This window comes from Lissotriton vulgaris, chromosome 11, assembly GCF_964263255.1.
Source record: "Lissotriton vulgaris chromosome 11, aLisVul1.2, whole genome shotgun sequence".
Taxonomy (NCBI): domain Eukaryota; kingdom Metazoa; phylum Chordata; class Amphibia; order Caudata; family Salamandridae; genus Lissotriton; species Lissotriton vulgaris.
This window is the reverse complement of record NC_141699.1, coordinates 370,400,480-370,428,236: the sequence shown is the minus strand read 5'-3', so window position 1 is coordinate 370,428,236 and position 27,757 is coordinate 370,400,480. Positions and strand designations below refer to the sequence as shown.

At 45.2% G+C, this 27,757-nt stretch overlaps 1 protein-coding gene across 2 annotated transcripts in view; it reads right to left on the bottom strand.

The window, feature by feature from the left end:
• The window catches only part of CNNM4 (cyclin and CBS domain divalent metal cation transport mediator 4), a 363,208-nt gene that overhangs the window by 75,085 nt on the left and 260,366 nt on the right, over positions 1 to 27,757 (bottom strand). For both annotated transcript variants that reach the window (XM_086943349.1, XM_086943350.1), the window contains exon 4: positions 16,258 to 16,427. In XM_086943349.1, the coding sequence (XP_086799475.1) occupies positions 16,258 to 16,427 (170 nt within the window). The remainder of the gene's footprint in view (positions 1 to 16,257; positions 16,428 to 27,757) is intronic.

Here is a 27,757-nt window from a genome sequence, read left to right as displayed (position 1 = left end):
GCCAGGGACCACTGCAGCGGGGGAGGAGCATACACACTCCCAAACTCTACTGGTTCAGCACCAATCATACCCTTAATAAAAACATAGCGGCCCTGCGGGTCCAGCCATTGTCGCTCATGAGTGTAGGCCAGTCTGCGGTGAACCAGAATAGCAACCCTTCTCGAACCCCTGGAGAACCCGGCATGAAATACCTGTTGGTAACCAAATCTTTGCAGGCTTAGCACCTTTGTCCCCATCATGTGCGTCTCTTGCAACAACAAGACATCAGCAGCCTCCCGCTTACCCCATCGCAAGACCGCTCCCCTCTTAATTTTGTCCAGCATCCCCCTGACATTCCAGCTTAATATTCTCATTGACTCCCTAGGGAGTCCCGAAGACGGTAAATCAACCATAGTCAAGTTGGAAATGACCCCGAGGACCCCAGCACCCAGTCCAGACACTCCACTCAAGTAATGGTACGGCATTAGGAATCACATATTTAATCATTTTATGAAGAGAAGAAAATGTTTCTCACAAAGGTGGAAATTCAGATATTTTCCAGCAGTGCCTTAGTTTATTGACAGTCCGGTTACAACTCTGTAGTGGGTTGGGGGATTGCGCTCACACCCGGACAATATAAGCCTCACCACCATGGTACTCGCAGTCTATTCAAATGCCCCCCACCCCTCTATTTTTAAATAAGTCCAAGGAAGTACATTTCACAGCAGACAAAAACATCTGATAGGTAATGGCTTGACTCGTAAGGTTTTAGGTACTTGCTCCGTAGTGACACTATGAATGCAGCTGGTCACTGGGGAGCCCTGCAGACGTCCCAGGTTCTAATCAAGGATACAGAAGAACGAGTTACTTACCTTTGGTAATGCATTTTCTGGTAGAGACAGGATCTAGCTGCAGATTCCGGACGTTAGAATCCTTCCCCAGGTGCAAGACAGGATCCTGAACTTTTTTACCCACAGCACGTCAGCGCATCGGACGAGGTCGCCACGCAACTCCGTATCAACTTCATCACGTGAAGCACTGACGTCAGTTTCTTCCGTGACTATTTTCCCCACTCAAAACTTGGATCCCTATATAGAAACTGCCTATTGAAACAGTGTGCTAAAATTAGCTAAAAACCTGTAGAAGAACCACAGATAAGTAAAGTAATAAGACATTAAAAAGCATGGGAATAAAAATATCCATGTTAGCATGACAATTAAGGTAGAAGCCAACCAACAAGATAAATATAAAACTACGTGCACCCTTAAGGGGATCTGAACCCATACACGCTCACCGCATAAGTACTGTGGAAGAGGCCAGAGTAAGAAAGGTCATAAAGACACAGAAGGCATGAGAATAAATGTACCCATGACAGTAGGACAATCTGCCGAATAACTCTATAATATCAAGCGATTGTTGCGCGTATACGGATTCGAACAGCATGTCTGATAATTGAAAGACACAGAACAGCAGGTGATGCACAGAGGAAAATGTATGTGCCATATAGAATCTACCTGGACCAGACCAGCACTGAAACAGTGAGAGAGGTCCATTACCCATGGGAAAGAATAAAGAAAGCTCTATAAAAAAGTTAACAGACATATTATGCGTATTTGTAAAGCAGAGGTTCACCACAATGGTATCTGTACCGCTGTATAAAATATATTTATTGTCACTGAACTTAATGGCACTAGTAACCGACCTCAGAATGATGAAAGGCTGTCACCGAGATATGAGCCTGTGAACATAAAGTTAAACACCAGCCCCTACAGTGGATGTATAGTGCACTAAGCAGCAAGACTCAAAAATAGCAACTAGTGGCACAGAAGCAGTCATATCCTTAGAGAGATAATGCAAAGACCATTAGGATATTTCCAAGAAATACGCTGACATAGGAGAAATAAAAATAACCACCTATGTATAGACAAGAGAATAATATCTCACTTATAAATTAAGTAAAGCCAAACAATGAGACAAAGTTGACATAATAGTATGGAAACCACAGTGGCATCATACCATGTAGGAAAGCAACAGCCATCCCAAAACATCAGGGTAAAGATATTTGCCCGAGAAAGCATCAGTAAGCAATAGAGTATAGAGTATAATGATGAATAAGATAAGAGTATTAAAAAGAAACCTTGAAGTTTAGCAAATCCCAAGGGATGTATGTGATCCTACAATATGAACAGAGAAACATCTACAGATGAGCTAGAAAAAATCCATCATACTTAAACTTAATTCCATAATAAAAGAATCAGAGTGATCCATAAAATAAACATCAATATGTATATGTTACCAAGGGACCACACTTCATAAGGTGCAAACCTAACTACAACATAGTGTTAAGTAAATGATGAAGAAAGTTGTCTCCTAGAAGAGCAACGATCCAGTAAGAGAAGAATAAAAGCTATCTGCAAAAATAGAAGTCATGAGGCAAACATCTAGTCCCCTCATTTCTACATGTTGAAATACCTTCAGAGAGAAGAAAGGTACCCCGTTTGAGGGAATTGACCTTCAGTAGAACAGAACCTGAAGAGCAAAACACATAGTTGTAAGGCTGTAACGATGATAATCTTATCTTGTGACCAACAATGATCACATACACTGAGACTCTCATGGAAGCACAAATATCCAAATACTGAACAAGAGTTACCAAACTTCACGAATATATGATATCATGTCTCAGAGAAATAACCCAAGATAGATGGTGGAACTCTGTATCTCTAACGTGGGTCCAATGGTCCAAAAGCTGAGAATCCCATCTCAGCCTATATACATATAGAATTGCTTACACAGCATATAAAAGATACTCCAAATAGAGTATGGAACGTCTCACAAAGGCATCAACTCTTGAGCTCTTCTGCAGGGTAAAGTTAACTGCAGGACCTGCATATCGGGTATCAATCAAAAATCAGACACAAATAAACAGCTTAAAAACGGTCAACAACATAGGTGAAGGAGAGAGGTGCGACTTTTGCGCCAAGCACTAAATAGTAATCCTGGAAGCCACGTATTGTGGAATATACTATAAAGAATACAACTGTACTGTAAAGAATTCTGCTGAATAAATCCACTACTATAATCATATCACTGAGTAAGGGTCAGGTAAAACAATTGAAAGAATTGTAAGGTTAAGTAAACAACTATAAACTCCAGCAGTAAGCATAAACACACTAGTTGCAACTAGATGAATACATATTGCAACCAAGTGATTTATAAACACTTACTCTTACATAAGCAAGCAAGAAAGAAATCAAGCAGAGCCTTCAAAGACATGTCTAAGTGTCTTTATTACACTGTGCAGCTCGAAATCGCCACACAGCCGAATCAGCATGTACACCAAATAAATGTAGCCCATCAAACAGCATATCTATCAGGCTATTCTGTACAGGCTCTGAAAACCCAGACTGATGCAGTCAAGCATGTCTGCACAGTGCAACCGAGTGAGCCATAGCTCTACCCATGGATTCAGAGGTGTCCATACCCCATTTTATGGTGAATTTTGCCGCCTCTTGGCCATCATACAAAAACTGTAGCATTTCACTAATTGCTTCCTCTGGAAGAGAAGACCGCAAACTCTTCATTTTGTCCTAAAACACATGGGAAAAACTACAGAGAATACATGTAGTATTCAAAGATCATAATGCTGCACTACCAGAATGAAAATATTTCTCCCACAACTTTTCAGCCTCAGTGCTTGGTGGAACCAGAAGGAGGACATTTGGGTCCACATAGGCTGTAGTAACTTGCACAACCAGACATTTTGTGGAGGGATGTTTTAAGAGACAAACAGGGTCCCCAGGGCCGGGGTGATGGGATGTACCCCGGTCCAGAGGTATTCCCGTGGCTGGTCGTGCCCAAGGCCCTAACAATAGGTCATGGAGAAACTCATAAGGAAAAGGGCTCCACTCCCGTCTTACCCCGGTAAAGAACATCCACTAAGGGGTATGTGGACAGTTCCACTGAGGGATGCTGGCAATCCAAGACAATAGCTGCCCTCCTTAATACATCAGCATAAGAGGAAATCAGCTCTGTTGCCATACCAATTGGAGAAAGTAAATCTGAAACTGGGGAGGACTGAAGCCCACTAGCCTTACCCAGGTCAGTCCGCCAATTTTCCTCCAAGGGAGGCTGGACGATATTGCTCAAAGGGTTTTGACACCCTATATTCTCCCCTTTGCCTGTCAAACTATGTATTCCCGTAGGAACAGCAGAAACAGGCTGTACAAGGGCAGATGGAGAGTTGCTTAAAACGGACAGCTCCATCGGCGCTCCAGCAGATGCCGCCCGGCACCGGTGCGGCGATGTGTCGACGCCAGAAAGAGTAATTGGTGTGGTGTCGATCAGCGCCGTCAACCTCACTGACTCACCTGACTCGGACACTAAAGGTGAAGACCACAAAGGACTGTGCACTGGCGTCGTCTCGAATCTGATACCAGATTCAGAGGGCCCGACTGGCGCCGAGGGCAAACCCGATGGTGAGGATCCAGTCGAGGCATCTCCTTGGGGCAAAAAATAGTGCTAGAGGGGAATTCATGCCTAAAGACTTTAAGCAGGGAAACATAAAATTCCAGCATTTGGACTGGAATTACCCCGGATCCAGGATATTTAGGGACGCACAGGATGGATTCTGGAGAATGCCCCACAAACGAATGTTGGGAGACAGTCAGAAATTAACTTACGTTTCGAACGTTACTGCTTTGGAGCCTCCCTTGACGTCTCCCCACCCTAAAAGCTCCTTGACTGGTCTCTGGACTAAGACGAGGACTGAGGACGACTCAGTGCCTCAGATAGTCAAGCTGCCAGAAGATTCATTTGATGCTCTCTCAAGACCTTCGGCCAAAGACACTGACAGGAACCACACTCCAAGTCATGGTAGTCTCCCAGGCACCACAAACAGATGTTATGAGGATCTGTGATCCACATCCGTCTATCACAAGATCCACAGGGTTTAAACCCTGAAGGCATCGTAAAAAAGCACACTGTTTCTCAAATAAAATGTGGAGATGAGCTGAAAAACATCCCCCTAACCGCTCTGGATCCGCGTTGCAAGTGCGGAAAAGAAGGAACTGACGTAGCGCGTCGGTGAGGGGGTAATATGGGCTCTGTCGATGTCACATCAAGTGATGACATCAATTTGGAGTCGCACTTGCTCTCTTCCGATGCACAGACATGATGTGTAGAAACAATTTTCAGATCCAGTCTCGTGCCTGGGGGAGGGTCTAAAGTAAGGAATCTGCAGCTAGCTTTATCTAACAGATATGTAGAAATGTCCATGAGCAATCTGTGAAAGCATGAAAATCAGCTTCTTGCACTAGCTTGATATGCAGGTCCTATTGCTTCAGGATGCTGGCTTAGAATCTTCTACGAACTGGCCTTCTCGGGATCTGCTACCTAACTCTTCTGCAGTAGTCTCACTGTCCGAATGATGCAAATCAACTCAGATACATTTATGTCCTTCAATAATTCAAATACATTTATGGGGAACTCAGGGTCTGGATCAGTGCCCTATTAAAGATCGTACACTAAACAGTCAGTTACCCCATGAGTTCGATATGGAACAGATTGGGGGAGCAGAGAGGAAACAGCAACATCATATTTTCTTCCCAGTCAAACTGCCTTTAGGCGATTTGCGGGTGATTCCTCTAAATTGCAGTTTTCAGGTTTTCTACCGTCCAGAGAAAGATGCAGAGAGGCCATTTTATTTGACACAAATACTTAGAAACGTACCAGGTAGTATCCCTACTTAGGAATTTTAGTGGACGATAGATTATGCTGGAAACAAGCCTTGGTTAGCAAAAAGTTACTTTTTCAGAGAGCGACCTCAGCTCTAGTTTCCTTTTTGAGGAAATTGGGTAAACCCGCTCCAGTGGAGTTGCTAAAAATTTACCACGCAAAGTGTCATAGCGTAGCAACCTACGGTGCAGGGGTTTGGGGTTACGCTCCCATTGACACCCTTCAAACTTTTGAGAATGGGTTTGTTAAATATTTACTGACAGTACCTCAAAGTGCTCCAACATACGGTTGCCACATCGAGCTGGGTATTGATTACCTAATAGATAATATCAGATGCCAGCCGATTTTGTTGTGGCACCGTATCTGAACCAAAACACAGTGCCATCTAACCCGCTCACTGATAACCGATTGTTTGGCCTTGGCAAATTGGAGTAAAATCCCATGGCTTCTGTACGTGTCCAATTTTTTTAAGGATTTGGACCGTATTTCTTATTTTCTAGAACCTTCTGTGATGACGGACATTACCAGGAAAGACCTGAAAAAACTATGCTTAACCCATCTTAGGGAACTACGTCTTTCTCAAGAAATAAGCAAACCTTCAAACCTACAGATCCTATCAGTCCAGACTGCTCCGGGTATTCAACCATACCTAACATTCTATCTAAGTACTTATGAAAAATACGTATTGACTAGGTTTCGATTCAATTCTTTCTTTCGCCTAGTTTTATTTCCAAAAAAGCAGGACTGGTCTCCTAATCTAACGAAGTGCCCTTGTGATGGCATATCGCCCCAGTCAACGATGCATGTAATACTGTTTTGTAGATACTATGAGCTCTCTCGCAAGCGCTGGATTATTCCCCTACTGCGCAAAATGGGCCTGAGATCTTGTCGGCCCGCTTATCTGGCTCTGCAGTTTTTGGACTCTCAATACACTGCAAAATGTGTAGCTTGTTTTCTAAAATCATGTTTAAAAATTAGCTGTAATTATTGAGTGATCCAGTTTTTTTCTGTTTAGTCTGCCAATTAATTATTGTTAGTAATGGACTTAAGTGACAATTGTTTTTAAATGTACTTCGACACTGTGATTTTTATATGCACTGTAGTGTTTTATTTTTGTACTTTTTATGGTTTCGCAAAGATGTAACCGAATAAAAGTTTTATGATGATGATGATGACACCAAATATGTAGAGTACATAGTATGTAGGTGTCCTTGCAAATGAGGATTTCTTACACAAACCCAAAAATGAGATTGCCTAGCCCTGCTAGAAACTAATCTGTGTGGCCCCTCTACATATGGATCTGCTGGAATTAAGAATATTTTTTAGGAAAAAGGAAAGTTATTACCTGTAATAATTAGTTTGCAGCTTGTAGATCAAGTGCTCATTAGAATGAACAAATATTTGATCAAACCCATCACCACTAAGGACTCTAAAACAAAGAGAGGACATCATTGCCCAAAAATGTGTTTTTGTAAAGGCGACCTCTAAGTGGATTGCATAATGAGTAAATGGTGCAACTACGTGCTTGATTGATTATAAGGAAGAAAGGAGACAACGTCAAGAAACACTTTTAGTTTTAATTTAGTGCGTTTGTTTTGATTGGTTGGTGGTGATGGGTTTGATAAAATATTTGTGTATTTTGTAACTGAGCTCCAAGGATTTGTTTACGAAGTGGAAACACTACGAAGACTAACAGTTGAAAGTGAAGAAACAGCTTGCCTGGAATAATTTCATCAACCCTGCATCAAGTTAAATATTTCACTGTGGCTAAAGTTTATTATGCGATTGATCCTTACAGGATACCATATTTGTATTTTGAATGTTCGCAGTCCAGGTATTGTAGGGTGATTTGGGCATACCCTAGATGTTTAAACATAGAGCACATGCGCTGCATAGACTAATAAAAAGCAGTACCCCTTCCCCTAATGCGGTGCCTTGCAGTAAGCAGTGTATGACTTTTAAAACAAAGTTTTAAATACAGTTTGGCAAACATGCGCCTCTTGTCAGAATGAATGCCCATATACAGTAATGGTTAGTGATTGTGTGGCTGCCAGGCCATTTGCAGTTTTACATTTGTGTAAATGTGAAATATTGCATGGGGAAACCATAGCGGCCCCCTTTTTAAATCAAGCCTAGCTATTGTGTAAGCAGTCGCTATGCGAGATTATAGTAAGGGGAAAAGAAAAGTCTACCAACAAAGACCTCTGGAATGCGGTTTATGGCCAGTGCATGTGAGGCATTCAAGCGCGTAGCCGGCATCGGGACTGCTTTCGCCATCGCACGCTCGGCCTCACTTCCTGCTCTCCCTCTTACAGCAATTAACTTTTGTTATCGCTTACACCCCATATGCTCGTTCCCTCCCACCCTTCCTTTGATGTCCGCGTGCTGTCTTTGTGCCCCTCTATCCATCTCTTTTTTGCTCCATTCCACAGCCTCTGAATTATTCACCACTTTCCTTCCTGCTCTCGTAGCCCACTCTCACTTTATCTCTCCTTCTCTCACTGGCCCCCCCTTTGTCACTTCTTCACTGAGCCTTAGAATTATTCCATCGTTTTCACTTTTACCCTGTCTCCCTCTCACACTTTCTTTCTTTCTCTCATTTCCTCTCCTCTCTCCCCATCTCTCTCTCTTTCTCTCTCATGTTCTCCATCCCATTCTCCCAAGCTTTCTCTCTCCCTCAGTCTCTCCAGCTTTCTCTCTTGCTCTCTTCTCTCCCACTCTCTCAGGGGTACCACCACATCACTCAGGGGCACCACCACATCACTCAGTGGCACCACCACATCACTTGGGGGCACAACCACATCACTCTGGGACACCATCACATCACTCTGGGACACCACCACATCACTCTGGGACACCACCACATCACTCTGGGACAACACCACATCACTCGGGGACACCACCACATCAGTCGGGGACACCACCACATCAGTCGGGGACACCACCACATCACTCGGGGACACCACACCACTCGGGGACACCACGACACCACTCGGGGACACCACCACACCACTCGGGGACACCACCACATCACTCGGGGACACCACCACATCACTCGGGGACAGCACCACATCACTCGGGGACAGCACCACATCACACGGGGACACCACCACATCACTTGGGGACACCAGCACATCACTCTGGGACACCAGCACATCACTCTGGGACACCACCACATCACTCTGGGACACCACCACATCACTCCAGGACACCACCACATCACTCTGGGACACCGAAATCACACTCTCTTTCTCTCTCATGTTCTCCATCCCATTCTCACAAGCTTTCTCTCTCCAGCTTTCTCGCTTCTCTCCCAATCTCTCAGGGGCACCACCACATCACTCGGGGACACCACCACATCACTCGGGGACACCACCACATCACTCGGGGACACCACCACATCACTCAGGGACACCACCACATCACTCGGGGACACCACATCACTCAGGGACACCAGTCATGGGCACCACACCATCACTCAGGGACACCACACCATCACTCGGGGACACCACCACACCACTCGGGGACACCACCACATCACTCGGGGACACCACCACATCACTCGGGGACACCACCACATCACTCAGTGGCACCACCACATCACTCACGGGCCCCACCACATCAACTTTCCTTCTTGCTCTCGCAGCCCACTCTCACCTTATCTCTTCTTCTCTCACTGCCCCCTTTCTATCACTTCTTCACTCAGCCTTAGAATTATTCCATCGTTTTCTCTTTTACCCTGTCCCCCTCTCACATTTTCTTTCTTTCTCTCATTTTCTCTCCTCTCTCCCTCCCTCTCTCTCTCTTTCTCTCCTATCTCTCTCTTTCTCTCTCATGTTCTCCATCCCATTCTCCCAAGCTTTCTCTCTCCCTCAGTCTCTCCAGCTTTCCCTCTCGCTCTCTTCTCTCCCACTCTCTCAGGGGCACCACCACATCACTCAGGGGCACCACCACATCACTCAGGGGCACCACCACATCACTCGGGGGCACCACCACATCACTCGGGGGCACCACCACATCACTCGGGGGCACCACCACATCACTCAGGGACACTACCACATCACTCAGGGACACTACCACTTCACTCAGGGACACCACCACATCACTCAGGGACACCACCACATCACTCAGGGACACCACAACATCACTCGGGGACACCACCACACCACTCGGGGACACCACCAAATCACTCGGGGACACTACATCACTCGGGGACACCACCACATCATTCAGGGAGCACCACCACATCACTCAGAGAACACCACCACATCACTCAGCCCAACCACGTCATCACTCAGCCCAACCACGTCATCACTCAGCACCACAACAGCACTGTCCTTGCTTGCTACTAACAAGCATTGCCATAGCCAATAGGACTCGCATTAGGAAAGTGTAAGCTATTGGCTTTGTGAATAACAATGCTATTAATTTATTTATTTTCAAAGCCAATACATTAAAAAAAAATTGTCATTTACAATACCAATCGCTCACACTTTCCTAATGCGAGACCTGTTGCATTGCAAATGTGTGTTCATTGTGTAATGTGCAAAAGGTCAGAGTGTAATGTGTGTTTAGCTATGGCATGGTACACTTGAATACATTTAACAATCTATCTAGCAAGGCCTACTTTGGAACCTAGTTTTTCAAGGCGAGGTAGGCCGAAAGCTACAAAGAACTGCTTGTTCTTTCTAAAGGCTTTAGTAAAGTCCATGCAGTTGTAAGGACTCCTAACTTCTTGCAGGTGCAAGGTTTTTTTTGCAACTGACTGACGTTAGGAAAAAAAACTGTCAGCTGAATAGTTTGTGAAAGTGGAGATGACAATAGGCAGAAAAAAAGAGTCTATATTCTAGGGACACCACAATCTTTTAGCACTTGAATACATGGCTCCTCTTCTGTTAGGATGTGTAGTTCACCATCACTACAGACAGAAGTGATTGTATTAAGAAAGGCCATCTTCCACAGAAGGAACTGAAGTTTGCAAGATTGTAATGGCTCAAATGACATCTCCCTGCGTCACATAAAGAGCAATTTCGAGGTACAATGAAAAGACTAGTGGTGCTACAGAAAGACTCACACTTTCAAGGGCTTCCTTAAAGCTTTAACATCAAGGATACAGAAAACTGAGATCATCTTCGACCTCCAGTGGAGTTTGGACGGGTTACACGTATCTAAAACAGGCATAGAGCTGTCAAACTACTACTACAGCCAAGTGACATTTTTTGGGGCATGCATATATTAGAATAACATGCATGCTGTACATTGCTTGGCAAGATGTACGCCACAGAGTAGAGGAATGAAGGTGGAGGAAATTCTAAGTAGGTATTGATAAACTGCTTGTTCCAACGGCACATCTACTTTCGCATTTTTGCCATGACAGAAATGGTGCGAGAAAGTGTGCCTCGAGCTCCATTTGGCATAACGACATGTCATGTAACAGCATATTTTGTAAGGAAGCTATCACACGTTGGTAAAATGTGCCCACCATTGGTTTCTCCAAGGTAGTAACATTTTATTCGACATGCCACTAAAAACTGGCCACAATCACCTGAGATAAGTCATTTGTCTCACTTTCTCAAGAGGCACCATTTTATGCTATAAACAGCCGATATAGTGTTCGGAAATATCCTTTTTAGGGCTCGCCTGCTGATGCGCTTGCGCATAGCTGGCGAAGCTCTATGGTGGCTTATCCAGAGTTTAACCACTGGTGATTAGACTGGTGATTCCATGCAGTGCATGTGCGCTTTTTAGGTCATTGCGCAAGCCCTAAAAAGCGCGTGCACAATGCCACCAGCCGCCTGCCTGCCTTCCTCGCATTACCACATCAAAGGCACCCCAGCCTCCCTCCCACAAGCTTCTCAGCGTGCGCTCTGCATTTCTCCTCCCAGGGCATTTCTCATCCCCTAATTATTCACGGCCGGCCGGCCTTACTTTCAGTTTCACGGCCGCCAGGCCGTGTCTCCTTTTATGCACTCTGATGCTTGTTTTCTATAGTATTCGGACTCTGTCTCTACTTTAATACACACTTTAGCTCCTTCTTCTTATCTCTTTTCTCCTCCCACTCTCGCCAGCCACATTTCTTTGCTTCCCTCTCTATCCCTCCCTCCACCGGCTTTTCTTCTTTTTCTTTCCTCCCACATCTCTCCATCCCATTCCCTCCCCCTGCTGCTCTCTGTCTTATCTCCTCACTCTTCCTTTATCTCCTCTTCCTCCCCGGCACAGAAAGCTCTCGTGACCCGCAGTCCCTTCCCTCGCGCCCTCTCCCTCCTGTCGCCCTGATATTTATCACCAGTCCGTGCGCTCACATCATTCTCCTGTCTCTGCCCGACTTTTCTTCTCACGGTCTCCTCTTTCTGTCTCCATCTTTTACGAACAGCCGTCTCCCACCCTGCCCTCTTCCCGCAGTCTGCCTCTTCCTCCCCGCCATGATAAACTGTTGTTTTCCATGATGTGCAGAGCAGCACTGCCCGGCCCAGCCCAACTCCCAATCTCATGTCTAGATTCACCGGTACAAAGTGTGTCTGTACTTCTCTCACGTTAAGCTTTAACTGCGTTTCTGCACTGTGGCCCACTGCTGTGCCCGTCCTGTTTTTAGAGCACAATTTTCACAATTGCATGTCCACTGTTGGTGCTGACGGTTAATCATTCCTACCTTTGTTCTGTGCTCACCCCGACCCCTCTAGCTCTCCATTTCATCATACTCTTGTCTCATATTTTCTTGCCCTTTGTTTCAAGCTTTTTTTAAAAAAAGTTTTGTTTTCATTCTTCTGTCCTTTTCCTGTTTTGCATTTTCTCTTCATACCCGTTTCTTTTGTTGGTCCATTTTTCTTTCTTTTTTTCATTATTTTTAATGTCAATACATCTAAGTCACGTAAATACAAAACATGTTGCATTACAAATGCTATAGGTGTCACATTTGCGAAAGTTATAACTATTGGCATTGTAAATGACAAAGCTATTAATTTAGCTATTTTAAAAAATAACACATAAATAAAAAAAAATTCATTTATAAGACCAATAGCTCAAACTTTCCTAATGCGAGCTCTATTGCATTTCCAATGCTTGTTGGTCTAAGCTGTCTTGAAGCCAGCAGCATGATGTAACTGCAGCTAGCAGACAATGTAAATTTGCGCTGCCCTTCAATAGAAAAAAATGTGAACTGCAAAGTTGTCTGGTGGAAAGATCAGAAACCAGGCTGTCTTTTCCTCGCATGTGGATTGCAGCATCTATTTGTCCCACATAGTGTGTAGATCAAATTGAAGTTTTAGGGACCATCTACAATGTGCTTACCTTCCCCCTTATTCTTGATTGTAAATAGGTCACACCACCCAATGCTTCCTGCATTCCCACACCCTTGTATTCTCTGTGTAATCACTGATTTTCCTGCAATAAAATGGTGCCATCCAAAGCATTCTTCCATTCTTTATGGATCAAGTTTCTGTGTCTTTGCCTATAAGTCTCATTCGTGTTCAGGTTTTTATGGAAAAGCAATTGTTGGCTAAGTATTTTTCAGTGCATGGTAGATGACAGTAAAGGGGTGGTTGGCCGTTGCCTTTTCCTCAGAAACAGTGGATTATCAATGTATATGCTACTTGCCTTTCCTCAGAGTCAAAGATTTTGTGTGTTTTTGTATTAGTCCTAGATTTTTCTGTGATTGAAGATTTGTACAAATTTGCAGCAAGTAACACCCAAATCAGAATCCTCCAAAAAAGACACTGTGGATGGCATAGACAAAGATCTTTTTAAGGGTAGGCCTGCTGCCTTTTAGGGACGTTCACAGACACATGGTGCACACATATTTACGTTTCTAGCCCTTTCCACTTATAGGAAGTCACCAGATGTGCTGCGCTCTTTCCACTGGGTAATGTCAGTCACTTACAGGAACTTCAAATACATCAATGTAGGTGTCCTCAGCCTTGTCGCTTGCCCAAGGAAACATTATCAAATCAACCACTTGTCGTTTTAATTAACAGAGATCTTTTCAAGAGGTTTGTGCATGACTTAAAGGACTTATTGTCATGATGAAATGTTGTACGGCATACATTTTCGAAAAATCTATTTTTGTATTTTTGACTTAATCATACAATAAGTGTGATCGATTTTTTTTTAAAAAGGACTATTTGACTAGTATGACGGTGAACAAAACACTTACTCCAATCCAACTGGTGTCATTTTGATTTAATTTTTCAAAGAAGTGAACTGATGGCTCAGTACACAACCTTAAAATCTGGAGACCTGTGTTTTTTAGCAGCTTTGCCACTTAAAAAGATCTTTGTCACTGTTAGAGAATTAGTTATTTCCTTTATCTGCAATATAAAAGAAAAATTACAGCAAGACTAGTACTATTGAATTACATTTTCATGCGTATCAGCTTACATTTGGTCCCAACAGTGGGTTCCTTCTTTACTACATGTCGGACCCAAATTACTTTAAGAGAGTGCGTTTCAAGGTAGTCAGGCATGTTCATAACATATGGCAAGATATTTGTAAAACTTACTCCCTGCCTGACCTACATGAATATACTTATTTATGGGCTGATCCTAGGTTTCCGGGAATATTCTCAGATGCGGTCTGTAGAAAATGGCAACAGGCTGGAATAATACGACTGGGGCAGATCTACGATGAAGGAAGTTTTAGGTAATTTGCTTCTTTAAAGAATGAGTTTGGGATATCACAGAATTCATTTTTTAAATATTTGCAAATCAGAAATGATTTACTACAAGCGAAGGGATTGTTTGTTCTTCCCCATTCCTCTGCCATACTTCGGGCTATTTTTCTCACCCCTGGTCGGCGTCAGATCGGTAAAGCCTATCAGTGTTTCATGTAAGAAACACTGGATGATGGCTTGATAAGGGTAGCCAAGATTAACCATATGATCAGAACTGGAATTAATATGGAAGAATTTCATGACTCCCTGGCTACAATCAATTCTGCTGTCTCTTCAATCATTCTGAAGCTTCATCAGCATCATATTATGTTTATGCTGTATTATACTCCGCAGTTAATTTCAAACTGGGCAAATTCCAAGGGTTCTCCAAAAGCATTCTGTCCGAAGTGTAAGTTGTACTCTGCTGATCTGAGACATATGTTTATTTTATGCCCATGTCTAAACACATTCTGGTCTGAGATTGACTCGGTGCTGAGTAGGTTATCAGGTACACTAATTCATATAACGGAAAGAGAAATAATTTTGGGCTCAGTTAGAGAGTAAGGTAGGATATCTAAATCGTTGGCTTCAATTATTATTATTGCGGCACGGCTCTGCATTGCCAGGGCCTGGATTGAGGCAGCTAGTCCTAAAATCAGTGACTTCTGGTGGTTACTTAGGGGAGTTTTTGAAATGGAACTGGCGTTAGCAAAAGCACGGGGACTACGTTCAAGGGTTAAATTTGGGAAGGTGTGGTCTAGTCTGCAAAGGGATTAATTGTTGCTGCTCGCTCTAAATCTTTTGTAATATTTCCTAGACTTTAGGGGTGTTAATTTATGATTGGTCTCATGCATTATTTTAAGTAATTTCTATGATTTCGTCCCTTAATATCCTAACTGGCCTTGATATTATCTATTTAAATGCTATATTCGAGATATGTGAATATTTTTGATTAAGTATTTTGAGATGTATTGGTTATTTCCATTTATATTTGTGCTATATTCGCTTGGTTGTTTTTTTTCTGTTATGTTTGTGACAATAAAATTTATAAAAGAAATAAAAAATAAAAAAAGAATTACATTTTCATATGTGCCTGCTAACAACATTTTGGTTTCTTTCAACATCTCTCAGGTATACCCTGCATGCCACTCTGTTCTAGGCTAATCAGTACATGTAAGAGATGTTCCTATTACAATAACGTGTTCTTTGTAAGGCATTTCCCAGCTGCGTAGAGCTCAGTCAATGTATAACAACTGCCTGAGTTTAGATTTGTTTTAAGGTCCTATGTACATCTGAATTCCTCTGATTAGCATGGGCACCTTAGGCGATGGAGGCTCACAGCAAAAAAACGCTTTGTGGAGACACTTGAGAGCATGTTAAGCTTCTACATCAGACGCAGCTGTGAAGTCCACCCCTACAAAGTGGATTTTTTTTTCTCAAAAATAAACTATAGCTGCTAGGGTTAATTGCAGCATGTGAATATATAAAATATGTATTTTAAAAAATCTGTGCACATCATCTCCATCATGTATTCTAAACATCACTAATGTCCCCACCACACTAACCTCCTCAAGTGGTTACTCACTCCTAAATCACATTATTAACTCCCTAGTTTACTAATCTATGATGAAAGACTACTGGATATTGATTGCACGTGAAATGTGCAGGCTCTCACCCAACTGGGATCATAAATCCCTTCTGTTACCCCAAATCTTAGGCTGATACCCTACCGACCCCAAGTTCCTTCTCCCATGCGGATACAATATCATCTACTTCAAGCAGACACAACATCTTCTCTATGCCACCCCCTCGACGTTTCTGGGCAGAATCATTGTTCCATGTCCTTTTTCCACCTAGTACACAATCTCCACACAGCACACCTCACCAGGGTGGCATACCTGCAGGATCAAAATAAAGTAGTCAGCTGGCTTGTTCCTGTGGTAAAGGGAGTGATGAGGGGCCTTCTTGTTCTCCTCGTCATACTTGATGTCCTGAATTACATCTGGGTGTTTGAGGATCCGCAGCAGGATCTTCTCGGAGATGAGTGTAGGTGTAAAGAGGTTCACCTCTGAGAAGACAAAAGAAAAGCCATGTCATTAGTCACCAGAAAACACAGGACACACACACACACACACACGAAGAAATATAGCTTTCAAGGAAATAATTTCCCAATAAGTAATTCTCAGGAAAGTTATCTATATACTCACCAAAAAAGAACCACACATGACAACATCATATTCAGATTTGCATCAGCCAATTCACCAAAATCACCATTTGCATAAATAGAGTTGGGAAGAGGTGTGAACAAATCAAGGGCCATTCGACGAGCATGGAGAATTGATCCGTCATTCCAACGGTTTTAAGTATCAACTGACCAGCTCGGACATCCAATTGCAAACCTGTATCCAAATTCTATCATTTGCAAACTTTCTGCTGACTGCCATGAGACAGCTGTGCTGTCTTCAGCAACGAACAGCATTGCTACTCAAGAATACAGTTGTAAATCACAATTATCTTTAGCAAACCCATCCCCTTCAAATGGACTGACTGGATGATTGATATCAGGATTTAAAGCAAATAGCACTCATCTACAGACATCTTGCTTACAACCAGCTGTGCGCTTCACTGATGGTGCATCACTCTTAATTATTTAGTCCTAGATATGTGGTGGCACACAGTTTATTTTTCACCAATACATTGTAGGCTGTTCAACTGGCACTGAAACAAGCATTTGCAATGCAATAGGTCTCGCATTAGGAAACTTTGAGCTATTGGTATTGTAAAGGACACATTTTTTATTTGTGTTGGTTTTGATAATAGCGAAATAATAAGTTTGTCATTTACAATGCCAATAGTTTTAACTTTCGCAAATGTGACACCTATAGCATTTGTAATGCAATATGTGTTGTATTTATGTGACTTAAATGTATTGATATTAGAAATAACAATGGCTTTTATTTTTTTTAAATAATACTTAAATAAAATTTATTGTAATTTATAATGGCAATAGCTTAAACTTTTGTAAATAACTTTTGTGAAGATTATGTTAAGTGTTTTTTTATTGTGACGAAAATCCAAGAACAGAAGTGAAATATTAACATCTTTTTGTGATTTGTAATAAAGCGTGAAAGCTTGAAAACAGCTTGAAACATTGAAAGAACATATTTGAACCAGTGATGCTGTGGTTGCGCTGAGTGATGCTGTGGTTGCGCTGAGTGATGCTGTGGTTGCGCCGAGTGATGCTGTGGTGGTGCCGAGTGATGTTGTGGTGGTGCCGAGTGATGTTGTGGTGGTGCTGAGTGATGCAGTGGTTGCGCTGAGTGATGCTGTGGTTGCCCTGAGTGGTGTGGGCATCGGTGGAGCTTAGTGGGTGCATTGGTGGAGCTGTGTGGTGGGTGCATTGGTGGAGCTTAGTTGGAGCATCGGTGGAGCTGTGTGGTGGGTGCATTGGTGGAGCTGTGTGGTGCGTGCATCGTTTAGCTGCATTAGGGCTCTTTTTCCTATTCCTACGGAATAGGAAAGGCGAGCCCTAAAATAAGCTCAGGACCTCTACCCTGTGCCCTCCCTGACATACACATTCGCACCCCACCTACTCCACCCCAGGCAAAAACGGGGATAGGTCAGACATGGAAGTAAACTAAAAGTTTAAGTGACATGCTGTCAGCATTTTCAGCACTGAAATATATACCAATTATAATTTTTTAGGGAAAGGTTGAATTTAAAGTCTTACTTCTGCCCAAAAAGCTGAGTTTTATTTTACTGCTTTCTTGGAGATGTTTAAGGAAAACAAAATGAAAACATTTTACTTAACTGAAAGCCCCTCTAACGGAGAGAACAACTTCATTTTTGTTTTAAGAGGACATGTTTTTACATTTTGTAACAAGCGAAATAAATGTCCAGTGAGAGAGCACGTATTTATTTCTATTCGAGCCCTAATGTCTGCCATACCTTACCTCGTCATGAGTCTTCTCTGTAAACCAAATACAAGATCCCGACTCTTGCCTGGGAAGGCACACGGCCCAACTGTAGCTCCTTGTTCCCTTTTCACTGCTCTACTATGATCCAGTCACGTGGGTGTCTGACACTCACACACACACAGTGCGCGGCACCACCATTGATGCCAAAGCCAGCCCGCTCCAGACAGGAAGAAGTTGTCACTTGAGTCACCTTTTGAAGTAGGTAACGTGGCGGCGCGAGCTCGATGGGGCTCATTGAATGGCAGTCAGACCTGTAACGCAACCCTGGGAGCTTTGCAGCAGGACAGGGCACATGATAAGGGAGACGAGTTTCACAACATCACAAGAACTGGTTCCAGGGTCAGCTGTAACAATGCAAATATTTGGTCTCCTGTAGATCGGGGGTCAGGGCTGACATTTGGACTACGCCAATGTTTGTGTTAACCACTTCCATAATTTGAAGTGGAAAAGCATATCCTCACAGCAACGACATGTTAAGGTGTCACGTACTTAGAGTATCTTTTGATTTTCTTTCGGAACCACCCATGACAAGACGTCTGAATCAGAAACGCGTTTAAGTAAACTTTGGTAATACAACTTTAATGCCTTTCCGATGTACTTACTCACTAGCCACAAAACCGCTCCTGCTGTAGCCTGCTGAACAAATTAAACTCTCAAGATTCACTTTGAACAGATTTCAACATTGCCAGTTACTGTAAAATCAAGGACATAATAATAATAATAGGGGGTTTTATAAAGCGCTTGGTGACGCACAACGGCGTGTCCCCGCGCTAAGGAGCGAGTGCTGTGGGAGAAGTACTAAGGCGGGAACCTGTTACCGGGTAAATAATAATGTTTTTAACTTGGCTCTGAAGATAAGTTCTGATGGTTCTAGACGCAACGCCACAGGAAGTTTATTCCAGCTTGACGCAGCCAGATACCTAAAGGATCTTCCGCCCATCCGAGCTTTAGACACCTTGGGAATAGACAGGCGCCCCGTGCCGGAAGATCTTAGGGAACGGGAAGGCTCGTATTGTGTCAGCAGTCCCTGCAGTGGAAGGGGTGCCTTACCATTGACAATCCGGTGGCAGGTGCAGAGTGCTTTAAATTCCACCCTGCTTCTCACCGGGAGCCAGTGCAGGGCCTGGAGCGCCGCTTTGGAGGCTGCTCTTCTAGGTAATCTGAGCACCAGTCGGGCAGCAGCATTCTGCAAAACCTGCAGGCGGCTCAGATTCTTCTCTAAGGTCCCTAGATGGAGAAGATTGCCATAGTCCATCTTCGATGTGACTAATACATGCACTAATGTTTGGCCTGCTTTGATAGGCAGAAACTTCAGAACCTTCCTGAGGCTCTTGAGTCCCAAAGCATGATCCGACCACCCGATTGATCTGGGATCCGAAGGTCAGGTTGGGATCGAACCAGATACCCAAATTCCTCGCCTCCTGGCAGGGGATTGGTGCTGGTCCCAGGCATGGTGGCCACCACGCCGACGTCCACGCCGCCTGGCCTCCCCCCACGACCAGCACCTCAGTCTTGCCTCCGTTGAGCTTGAGGCAATTGGCAGACATCCAGGCAGCAAGATCTTGCATGCATGCTCTGAAGATGTCCGCCGCGAGACTGGGCGCACGTGACCGGGAGATGACCAGCTGCGTGTCGTCGGCATACGACACCATGCGCAGGCCGTGACTCTCCACTATGGTGGCAACGTAGAGATTAAAAAGAGTTGGACTCAGGGACGAGCCCTGCGGCACCCCCTGGTCCAAGGCTACTCGCTCCGCGTAGCTGTCGCCCTGCCTGACTTGGAAACCTCGGCCAGATAGGAATGATTCGATCCATTTCAGCGCGTGCGCAATGAGTTAAAAAGCACATGCACTGCATGGAATCGCCAGTGGAATTATCCAGTGGTTAAACTCTGGATAAGCCACTATAGAGCTTCGCCAGCTATGCGCAAGCGCATCGGCAGGCGAGCCCTAAAAAAGCCAAATGAAGACTCAACTGGAAAGCTAAATTGACGGTAGGAAATAATCCATTTTGTGTTATGGGACATGTAGGAAGGTGGATATCTGACTATGGTTGCCCCCAACTTTTTGCCTAGTGTTTTGCTGGTTTTAGACATAGTTGGCCCGGGATCCTGCTGTCCAGAACCCCAGGTTTCCTGCTCTCTCTGTTAAAATGGACTCCATGTACCTTAGGTACATATCTAATTGGTATTGGGTCACTCTTGTAAGTCCTTGTACAGTGTACCATAGGTACCCAGGGCATAAGTGTACACAAGGCCTACCAAGGGCTGCAGCATGTATTATGCCACCCCTGGCTGGCCATCCAAATCTGACACAACTGGCTGATCAATCAGCTGGGAAAAGGTGGTGTAATCACCCTTTGCTTTAGATATAATATACCTATATCTAACCTTAAAATGGACACATATCCTCCTATAAGTCACTCCTATGGCAGGCCTTAACAATCCTGAAGGCAGAGTGCTTGGAATTATGTGAGATGGTGCTCTAGCATGAGCTGAGCCTGTCTGCAGCGTTCGGAACCAAGTCCTTTAGCTGTTTCCCTGATAACGCTATATCATATACTCTTATGTGCATTATAATCCTCGCAGTTATTGCTAACTTTGGCATAGCATTATCAAAACATGTAGAGTAAAGTGTCATACGAATTGGAATACTACCCCCTCGCCAGTTCTGGCGACGGGGGTAGCATTCCACCCTTTTAGAGGGACACGACATGTATGTAACTGTGAACCCCGGTTAAAGTTACCTCGAGCCTCAGCATCACGAAATGGATGCTGCCACCACAGACACAAGTTTGACCTCCTGCTGATGGGAGTCCTTCTAGCGAGGGAGGCTTGGACAAAGGGTTTCCTGCCTTGGGAGGTGCAAGCACCACCCCAGACAGGATTTTGTGTATTGGGTAGGACAGGCCTGAAAGGAATGTGACATGCCTGGGGCACCCAAGGTGTCCCTGTGCATATCCCGGTTCAAACCAGTTGCTGGGGCACTCCAGCCCCAGCCCTGGCGCGAAACCGGACAAAGGATAGGGGGTGTAACCACCCCCCTTCCCGGTCCCACCCATAGGAGGGACCTAGTGATAGTACAGCCCCCTTTAGGGAAATAAAGGTAGGAGCTGGTCCCATTCCAAATTAGATTAATCTGGACTTGAAACTTTACAAGAAGAAACTCTGGACTTCGACGTTCTGCTCCACAGAAGACTGAAGAAATCTCCATTGTGGCCAAGGAATGACCACCCTGCACAAGCAGGCACCATTAAGCGATCCAGCGGTTCACTTTGTCGTCTTCCCTGGTGGATCCAGACTTCAGAGCCCGACGAGACCCGGACTTCCAGACCTCTCCGACCTCAACTCACATCTGCAGCACAGCTGAGATCCGTGGGTGCGACGAGACACGTTGGACCGGCCATCTTGAAGAAACTGCACTTCGCTTCCAGCACGACTTTAGAGGCATCCTCAACGAAGTGCTTTAGGGATTGAGAAGCCCCAGCCCCGAGCAGCTCCTGCACAGAATATTAGCCCTCCAGCATGCACGAGATCTGCGTGGGGCCCTTTTGCTTGATTACTGCTCGACACGTGGCCTGGTCATTTGCCGGCTGGCTAGTGGCCTCCTAGACGACGATCCTTGAAAACTACACCGCTGGTCTGGTTGCTCCAGACTGGCCTTTGCTTCCCTGCAAAGGAGAAGCACCCCGGACCCTCCTGGTCCGCACCAGACGCCTTTTCCATCCACCGCGTGGTTTGCCTTTGCCAAGGCCTGTTGACGCCGAATCCGGAACCAACACCGCCGACAGCGAGAGCCTGCGCGGGACAGCTCGTGCCTACATCCTGGTCGTCGAAGACACCTCCTGGTCCACGTGGCTGCAGAGTCAAGCGTCCACTCTTCACCTGATCGCGACAACAGCATCTGGTTCCTTCCTGGTTCCACACCAGTCACTGGCTAGTGACTTTGAACATAGTCCCCTCTGCTTTCAGGTCTTCATCTTCCTTGATCCACCCTTGGATCACTCCGGACAGCTTCCTCCTGGTCACCTGCAGCATCTTTCTTCAAGGCTCCATAGACTTCAACGCGGAAACCCGACACACTTTGACACCTATGCACCGGCAGCCCGTGGGTGAGGTAACAAGAGCATTTCGGTGCTCAAGGGTAGATTGACTCTCCTAATGTCCAGATTTCCAGTCGTTTTAGTCCTAACTAGTCAGAACTGTCCGTACTTACCTTTTTCGTAAATTGTACTGTCCATTGACTTTGTTACGCATCTCGCGTGTGAGTTCACACTCTGCACACTCGTCCCGTGGGCCTCCTATTACTTACCTAAGGTTAGGATAGTGTAGTCCCAGCGATCCTACAGCCTCTAGACAGCTCCATTCCTTCTATCGACTTTCTCAACCCACTTACTTAGTATATGGTTTGACGTGCCCCTAGGGCACCATTGTAATTTGTGCAACGTAAACGTATTTTTCCTAAGAGACTTGTCATGTGCTTAGCCCTCTGACCGCATAAAGAGTTCAGAGATGTTTGTTATTAATAAATATATTGTTTATTTTCATAACAACCTGTGTGGTATCCTTTCACTTGGTATTCAAGGGGTTATATGTGGTAAAACAGCTGGCTTCACATGCCAAAATAGTTTTGCCTAAGACTGCTTTGTCCATGCTACCATTAGGATAGCTGGTCTATAAGGTTGACTTACAACCAATCACCATAAGGGTTGTTTGGACTGATAAAAGGTGATCACTAGAACTAGTGAGCAACATATATCAGGCCAACTTCTCACATTGGTGTGCAGCGGTTGTGATTTGAGCTTGCTGTTGTTTTTACCAAATATAATCTTGAGATATCATTTGAAAGATCACATAAGGTACCATAGGTATATATAACGAGCTTAGAAATACTCTGAGTTCTACTGAACCAGCTGTTGTAGTAGAAAGGGAGTAGCACACCCTGATTACAACTCTTAGCAAGAGATTAGTAGGAAAACCCATAGTGTAGGTAAGTGCACCACTTACACCTCACTAGAAAGCATGTCTACCACAGGAGAGAATACAGTGGCTCCCCTTGAGGCTAGTGACCCTCCACAGGTCATTTCAAGATATGCAGCCCTTAGCTTCCAGAAGATGGGACAATTGTGTACCTCCAGGAAGCTGAAACAGGGTTCCAACCCTACCCTTCCTTTTCTGATAGGTCTCTTAGAGACATATGATGCCAGAAGGGCTTCTAATCCAGGCCCCTCTGATCCTACAGATGGAAGCATGCTCCCCTTAGAAGGTGACCCTGAGTCTAACCTCCCTGAAACAGAAGACGTAGATGGTAGGGAAGATGGGAACTCATCTGAGGAGGAGGTAGACAATGGCCAACCTTTAGTCAGTAGACTTATCAGGGCCAACTTAAGCCTACATGGGGATGGTACTGGGGGGAGCCCCAGTCCTGTCCACAAGCAGGACTAACCTTGGGAGCAGACGAGCTAGGTCTCATTCCAGAGGCTCTAACAGATCTGTTCACTCCCATGTTTCTCAGGCATCTTGTCAGAGAGAAATGACTTCCCCTTAGAGAAGAGAACATGAAGCAAAAATGAAGGAAGTCAATCTGAGGATCCAAAAGGAAGAACTTGCCCTTGCCAAAGAGAAACTTGCCTTTGCCAGAGAGCATAAATTGAGTGGGTTAGAACCCACTGGTGGCAGCATTATCCCTAGAGATAAAGACAGGAGTTTTGATAATAGACACCTGAGTAAAATAGTGCCCTCCTATTAGGTAGGAGATGACATCCACAAATGGATGACTGCTTTGGAGAGGGCCTGCACTGTACAGCAGGTACCCCAGAGTCAATGTGCAGCTATATTGAGGCTCTCCTTTGAAGGTAAAGGTAGAGATAAGCTCCTCACTGTTAGAGCTGAGGATGCTAATGATTACCAAGTCCTGAAAAATGCACTGATTGATGGGTTTGGCTTAACAACTGAACAGTACAGGTTGATGTTCAGAGACACCCAGAAAACTCAGTCTCAGGATTGGACTGACTTTGTTGATTGTGCCACTAAGGCTTTGGAAGGCTGGTTACTGGGAAGTAACGTTACTGATTACACAGGATTATATAATCTAATTATGAGAGAGCAAGTCTTAAATAATTGTCAGAACCAATTATTACACCAGCACCTGTAGACTCTGATCTGACCTCTCCACAAGAATTGGGTAAGAGGGCAGACAAATGGGACAGAACCAGGATTAGGCCTAAGAATCAGAGTGGTGACCAAAAGAAAGAATCAACCAAGCCCCAAGAGAAGGGTGGGAATAAATCAAAAGATCAAACCACATCAGGGCCCCAAAAATCCTCTGAAGGGGGTGGGTCCCAGAATCCTTCCAATACCCAAAAGAAACCTTATTGCCATGCCTGCAAACAGGTAGGCCATTGGAAAACTGACAGCAGTTGCCCCAAGGCCAACAATAAGGAAAATATTACTCCAGGTAACACTCCAACACCTCCTGTTACAACTAGTAGTAATCCCCCAGGTGGTGGGAGTGCCCCCAAGAATTTGGTTGGGTATACTTGGGGAACTCAGGTGGACTCTGGCCTAACCAGGTCCCCAACCACAGATACTCCTGTTTGTGAAAATGGCATGGGGTTTGCCAATTTCACTGCTTGTCCATACACTTTGGACAAGTACAGACAGGAGCCCCTCATCAATGGTCTGAAAGTTGAGGCCTGTAGAGGCACAGGGGCTAGCATCACTATGGTGACCGAGAGCCTAGTCCCCTCAAGGCAACTTTTACCTGGAGCCACATACCAGGTGACCAACATTGATGGAGTGCAGAGAGATCCTCCCATGGCAGTGGTAAATCTCAGCTGGGGAGGTGTCACTGGTCCCAAGAGAGTGGCAGTGTCATCAAACTTGCCTGTAGATGGTCTACTGGGGAATGATGTAGAGATCTCAGCCTGGGCTGAGGTAGAGCAAGAAACTCATTTTAAAATGGTAAATCTCCATGGAAAGGTTAGTGGGGCAGTGATGGCCACAGCCCCAGTCCAAGATGTCCTCCCTGAACAGGTCAGGAGGGCTGTGCCAGTCACAGCCCAATCTCAGACAGATTCCTTCCCTGAACAGGTTGGCAGGGCTGTGATGGTAACAGCCCATACCCAAACTGAGTCCCTTCCTGAAAAGGTTGGTGGGGTTGTGATGGCCACAGCCCAAACTCAAACAGATAATAGTGTTGTGAAGCCTGAAACGATGGATCACTCCACTCAAACAGAGAGCATTGAGGAGGAAGATAAATCTCCCTCCAACCAGACTTTAGGAAAGGATCAACCTCCTCAGGGAACTGATCTTACCCCTTGTGAAGAAACTGCCCCAGAGGTAGTCAGGCCTAGCCTGGCAGAACCCCTGATGTCAGTGGACCCTTCCAAGGTGGGACCCAGTCTGGAGCAGGTAACCTGCCCCTCTGTACCCTGCCTCAGTCGGCCCAGTGCTGTAGAGGTCAGGGAGACCAGTGGTGGACCCCAAAGGGCCCCCTGTCCAAAAGAACTCCCCAATCAGCAGATTAAGGGCACCAAGGCTAGCAGTCCTAGCCAGGTGAAAATAAAACAAACTCCTGAGGGATCCCCCTTAAACTTAGTTAGGAACCTCCCACAGATGGACACTGTTGGGCACAGCCAAACCTGGGACCTAAGGGCCCCAAACCTGACCTGTCCCTCCAGTAAGCCAAACAGAGGGACCCAGCCTCCAGCTTTAGGTAGCCAGAGGTTGACCCTGAGAGCACACTGCAACTCAGTCCTGGAAAGAAAGGCATAAATGGTGGATAGTGATTGGAGGAAGTTGAGCCCAACATTAGTGGAGCCTCACTTCTGTACTCCATCCCAGCACCAGCCTTTTACTTTGCCAAAACACACCACAGGTAGAGATTCCCTATGGTGGAGACCCACAGATACCCTTAGGGTGAGGGATTGCTTAGTGGACCATGAGATAGGGGGTCACCATGCCAGTGCTGTTACTTCCTTATATGGCCACTTAGGCAATAGAGGCTTACCTGGACAAGGATAGCCTTAACTCCTTTCGTTTGGGGGGGGGGGGGGGGTTATGTAGGAGGGTGGATATCCGACTGTGGTTACCCCCAACTTTTTACCTAGTGTTTTGCTGGGTTTAGACATAGTTGGCCTGGGATCATGCTATCCAGAACCCCAGGCTTCCTGCTCTCTCTGTTAAAATGGACTCCATGTACCTTAGGTACATATCTAATTGGTATTGGGTCACTCTTGTAAGTCCTTGTACAGTGTACCATAGGTACCCAGGGCATAAGTGCACCCAAGGCCTACCAGGGGCTGCAGCATGTATTATGCCACCCCTGGCTGGCCATCCAAATCTGACACAACTGGCTGATCAATCAGCTGGGGCAAGGTGGTGTAATCACCCTTTGCTTTAGATACAGTATACCTATATCTAACCCTAAAATGGACACAAATCCTCCTATAAGTCATTCCTATGGCAGGCCTTAACAATCCAGGAGGCAGAGTGCTTGGAATTATGTGAGATGGTGCTCTAGCATGAGCTGAGCCTGTCTGCAGCGTTCAGAACCAAGTCCTTTAGCTGTTTCCCTGATAACGCTATACCATATACTCTTAAGTGCATTATAATCCTCGTGGTTATTGCTAACTTTGGCATAGCATTATCAAAACATGTCGAGTAAGGTGTCATACGAATTGGAATACTACCCCCTCGCCAGTTCTGGCGACGGGGGTAGCATTCCACCCTTTTAGAGGGACACGACATGTATGTAACTGTGAACCCCAGTTAAAGTTAACTCGAGCCGCAGCATCACAAAATGGATGCTGCCACCACAGACACAAGTCTGACCTCCTGCTGCTGGGAATCCTTCCAGCGAGGGAGGCTTGGACAAAGGGTTTCCTGCCTTGGGAGGTGCTAGCACTATCCCAGACAGGATTTTGTGTATTGGGTAGGACAGGCCTGAAAGGAATGAGACATGCCTGGGGCACACAAGGTGTCCCTGTGCATACCTCAGTTCAAACCAGTTGCTGGGGCACTCCAGCCCCAGCCCTGGCATGAAACCGGACAAAGGATAGGGGGTGTAACCACCCCCCTTCCCGGTCCCACCCATAGGAGGGACCTAGTGATAGTACAGCCCCCTTTAGGCGAATAAAGGTAGGAGCTGGTCCCATTCCAAATTAGATTATTCCTGAACAACTTTACAAGAAGAAACTCTGGACTTCGACGTTCTGCTCCACAGAAGACTGAAGAAATCTCCCTTGTGGCCAAGGAATGACCACCCTGCACAAGCAGGCACCATCAAGCGTTCCAGCGGTTCACTTTGTCGTCTTCCCTGGTGGATCCAGACTTCAGAGCTCGACGAGACCCGGACTTCCAGACCTCTCCGACCTCAACTCACATCTGCAGCACAGCTGAAATCCGTGGGTGAGACGAGAC